This window comes from Austrofundulus limnaeus, unplaced genomic scaffold (assembly GCF_001266775.1).
Source record: "Austrofundulus limnaeus strain Quisiro unplaced genomic scaffold, Austrofundulus_limnaeus-1.0 Scaffold298, whole genome shotgun sequence".
NCBI lineage: Eukaryota > Metazoa > Chordata > Actinopteri > Cyprinodontiformes > Rivulidae > Austrofundulus > Austrofundulus limnaeus.
The window spans coordinates 480,871-485,761 of record NW_013952700.1 but is presented as its reverse complement, the minus strand read 5'-3'; the positions used below and the strand labels follow the sequence as shown (position 1 = coordinate 485,761).

Genomic DNA, 4,891 nt, shown 5'->3' with positions numbered 1-4,891 from the left:
TATTATATCTGTCCTCTTCATTTTATACCTTTTCTCCTGGCTGCACAGCTTCCAGTAGGTGATCCCTACACAGTATTTATATAAAGCTATCTAATCATATTTCAACCATCTGTTGAACGAGTTGCTGACCCACAATCGGTGCTGATATCTCCTGCCAGAAAACAAACTGCAGACGGTCAATTTCAGCTATAAAGAGCTCCTGTCCATCTGTTTGTGGGCAACATTCAGGAAACCATCACGTGGAAAAATGAGTCTCTCTGATTGGCTGACGCGGTGCGCTGAGCAGCAAAAGTTCAGGTTTTTGAACACCAGCGTCGGCTACTTTGGACGCACCGTGTGCACGGAAAAAGCTCTACCACGACCTTCCGCTTCCTTGCGCGCCGCGCTAAATGGACTTCACGCGCCGCAAGACCCCTAGAGGCACGTCCACCATCAGCCGGGTTCCCACAATCAGCCGGGTTCCCACCATCAGCCGGGTTCCCACCATCAACCGGGTTCCCACAATCAGCCGGGCTCCCACCAAACGCGTCTTGAGCAACAATTCCTGACATCAGTTTTTGGCTGCTTGTCAACAGATGTCCGTTCACACCGAACACGTCTGAACAGGGACAAACATCCCACTTTTCATGCAATGATTTCATGTCGTCCTGTCCTGTCAAGGATCCTATTCTTATTCTCTTCATTGTAATTAAATACTGAAGTCATCCTGAGTGAAGGAACACATGCTACAGAAACATGAATTAGATTAAAAGGCAATAAATTCTGAATGGAAATACAATCAAAGGTAAGTAAGGCAGTAACTATTGGCGAAATATCTATTATTACCTCATGAAGCTGATTGAAAGAACTGTAATCTGAGCAAAAGGGGCCTACTTAATAAAACTAAAACATTTTGCTGTGTTTCACACTATAGTTTACTACAGGGCTATCCAAAGCTCGGCCCTCCAAATGGTTCACTCATTTCTTAAACCCAAACCCCCCAGTTTTACATTATAACTCCAATAAGTTATTTTAGTTAGACATAGACATGTTTGGTATGTACAGAAACATCAGAATCTTGTCTAGAACCTGGTAAATACATTTCTGTGAACATCCAAGACAGTTAAAACTACAAGCAGTTGAAGATAAAACTATGAAAGTGAAAATAAAATTCGTTTAAAAATTTGGCAAGTCAGAGATGTAAAAATAGTATGTGTTAGTGTTATTGTTTTTGATATTGTTTTATCATCACTACTTTTATTACATAGGGTTCTGTATGTTGTACTCATGATTAAACACAGCAAAATAAACTATCTCAAAGGTAACAGATCTTTGTAACACTTGGTTTATTTACATAATAACTTTAATTGATAGATGTTGGGCCCCTGAGCTGTTGACCTGCAGTAACTGTGGCCCCTGGAGCAGTTTAGTTGAATAGCCCTGCTGTATATTAAAAATCACAATGTTCTGGGGGTAACCTGCTCTTATCATGCCACGTTCCCAACTCCGTTATTAGGCTTGTTGTCATGTAGGGAATGATCCTCCTCCTCATCAGAATCTGAAGCATTGTCATCTGAATTCTGAGATCCAGCTGTTGGTTCAGGTTCATACTGGTATGGTTGTATATCCTTTACTCCCACAAAGTGTTCTAGCATTTATTCAAACTCAAAAAAATCTTCTGCTTCCATTTTAAATGATAACAGTGAGCAGGTAGTAGGTTCTTCACTGTTGTTTGTAAGGTAGTGGTGGCACAATATGTTATCACCTAGGACAGTAACGCCACCCCAAAAATCACTGCACTTTGGCATTTAGAGATAAAAACGTGAAAAAGAAGTTATTTAAACAATAGGTTTGAAAAAAGGATGCCTAGAATGTTTTATGCAAACGTTTTACTAAATGACATTCACACAATATCAGTTTTTGGAAATTTGATTTGATTTCTCCTTTAAAAGAAACATATTTGAATTCAGGCTTTTGTCACCTGGTCCTAATTTAAAGTGAGTAAAATGAAAAACTAATCAATTATAGTGACTGATATGAAATTTATATGAAAATGTGATACATTTTTCAGATATATTGCCCGGCCCTAGCTTTAAATAAAGTTGTCTTTCAGTTCCTTTCATGTTTTTTCAGGGCCTTCAACTGGCTTCACAACCTTAAGACTGACATGCAAACTGAACTAAGGCTAACTTTTGATAATATTATTGTCTGTACACTTATTCCACAGAACAAGTGTGCCAACTCCTCAAACTGTGCCTGGAATCAACCTACTTCACGTACGGGGGGCAATATTATAGGCAGAAACATGGGTGTGCCATGGGATCCCCAGTTTCTCCTATTGTTGCAAACCTGTACATGGAGGAAGTGGAAAAGAGAGCCTTGATGTCCTTTTCAGGGGTGCCACCAAGCCATTGGTTCAGATATGTTGACGACACCTGAGTTAAAATGAAAGCCCAGGAAGTCCAACATTTCACTGATCACATCAACTCTGTGGATGAATATATTAAGTTCACACGAGAGGATGTAAAAAAATGGCAGGTTGGCGTTCATGGATTGCGATGTCTCGGTTTCGGATGAAGGACGGTTGGAAACTGGCGTGTATCGTAAGCCCACCCACACAGACCAATATTTGCGTTTTGACTCCCACCACCCACTGGAACACAAGTTAGGAGTGATCAGGACTCTGTACCACAGAGCAGACAGTGTCCCTACAAACCCAGGAGCCAGGGAGAAAGAGAAATCACACACACGACAGGCCCTGGAGCAGTGTGGTTATCCTGACTGGGCTTTCCTGAAAGCAGACAGGAAACACAGACAGGATTCCATGCAACCTTCAGGTGAAAATGAAGACCCCAAACCCAGACCCAAACCAGTGGTTATTCCGTATGTTGCGGGTGTTTCGGAGAAACTGAGATGTTTATTTTCTAAACATGATGTCCCAGTGGCTTTCAAACCCCAAAACACATTACAGCAAAGGCTGGTTCACCCCAAAGATCCGGTGCCCCGGCACAAACAGAGCAATGTTGTATATGCTGTTAAGTGCCAGGAGGACTGCRACCAGTTATACATCGGGGAAACAAAGCAGCCACTGTTCAAAAGAATGTCCCAACACGGACGAGCTACATCTAATGGCCAGAACTCTGCAGTTTTCACTCATTTACAGGCCAGCGGTCACTCTTTCAGAGATGAGGATGTTCTCATTCTTGATAGAGAGGAACGTTGGTTTGAGAGAGGAGTAAAAGAAGCCATTTTTGTGAAGAAAGACCGTCCATCATTAAACAGAGGTGGGGGCTTCCGTTTTCGGTTGTCCCCCTCCTACAGCGCTGCCATTGCCAGTATCACTCCACCCCCTGTTAACAATAGGTGTTAATTAGGTGTGAACGATAGCCATGTGATGTGAGTGTCAGTCACCTGGAGGCAGGACTCAAAAGCCTGAATTTTGCCTGAAACTCTCAGACTGAAGAAGTCTCTTGGAGGAGAGACGAAACGTTTCATTAGAGAAGAACCCGTCCAGAAGACCTATACTATTTTTTTCCTTTTGATTTTTTACCTGGATTACTGAGATTCATCAGGACATTCATCAGGTCTGTGTTCAAGCTTTAGTGCATTTTTCTTTTATTACCAATTGTTAAGCAAATCCTATTTTATCATACAGTGAATTTAGGTAATTCGTTGTTGGATTACTTGCAAACCATAAAATAATAATGTTAAATCCTCCATGCACACACGATAATCAACATTAATCAACATTAGGATGTTATTGGTGCTGTGCTGACTTATGTGTAAGTTTGCCCCCTAATGAAATTCTGTTTAGATTCCCATGTCTTGGTCTGGGTTTACCTTAATTAATAACACAGTTTCAAATTAAATCACAAAAAGACAAACGGTGTTGATTGTTGCTGGGTTTACCTGGAAAACATGTCTTCAGGTGTTCCATTAGGGCTTCCTGAGTGACTGGTTTATGGGCAGAGTTGATAGCAGAGATTGCCAATAGCAAAACATCTCCCAGAGGGATAAATTGGGATTGACTGATGGGTGACATGCTGATAGGGGATACATCACCTGTGAAAAGAAGTAAAATTTAGTAAGAAGTAAAATTAAATTACACTGTGACCTAAAAAATGTTTTGTGTGCAGATGCTAGGGCTGCCTGGGCGATAAAACAATATCGCAACAAACTTGTTCAATTAAAATAAATATATGTCAGAATGTTGATAATTTCACAGAACTCCAATTGAGAACCGCAAGGCATTCTGGGGGATTTAGGCAGAAAAAAGGCTTTAGCCAGTCAACCCATCACAGCCCAGCTAAACGAGGCTGGTGGCATCAACTAACTCACTCTTTGGTAAGCTAGTAATAACCTAGGGCTGGGCGGTATGACCTCAAATTCATATCATGGTATAAATTGAATCCCTTCGTGGTAACAGTATATATATTGTGGTAGAAAATTATCATAAAAAGCAAAGACAATGTAATTTTTAGAACATTTATTTTTCAGTAAACTGTAATCTTAATCAACCCCAGTATTTTTGCTGTAGTGCAAATGAACATAACAGAAGTACAAAAGAATGTTTATATTGCAAAACAGTTTCAACAACAAAACCATTTCTCAAATATTCAACATCAAAATAAAGTGGATGTTATAACCAGTGCTTCAAGTAAAATTACCGTTTTTTTTGGACTATAAGTCCAACTGCCATTTTTTTTTAAAAAACCCACGAACGTTAACATACAAGCCGCACCGGACTATAAGCCACACCCCCAACATAAAAAAAAACAGTACACCCAAAATTGTCATCACAAAAGTGGATTCAACATCAAAACATAAAAAGCAAACCTTTAGGAATTAAAGTTCGGAGGAATACGGTTCATTTAACTGACCTTATTTTGGTAGTTTTCTTTAACAGTTTCTG

The 4,891-nt window shown here is 40.2% G+C and overlaps 1 protein-coding gene across 1 annotated transcript in view; it reads right to left on the bottom strand.

Annotated features, from left to right (window-relative positions):
• LOC106526876 (storkhead-box protein 2) overlaps window positions 1–4,891 on the bottom strand; it is a gene marked incomplete at its 5' end in the record, with an annotated part of 23,218 nt that overhangs the window by 7,873 nt on the left and 10,454 nt on the right. The window contains 1 exon segment of the mRNA XM_014021591.1: window positions 3,889–4,041. Coding sequence (XP_013877045.1) covers window positions 3,889–4,041 — 153 coding nt within the window.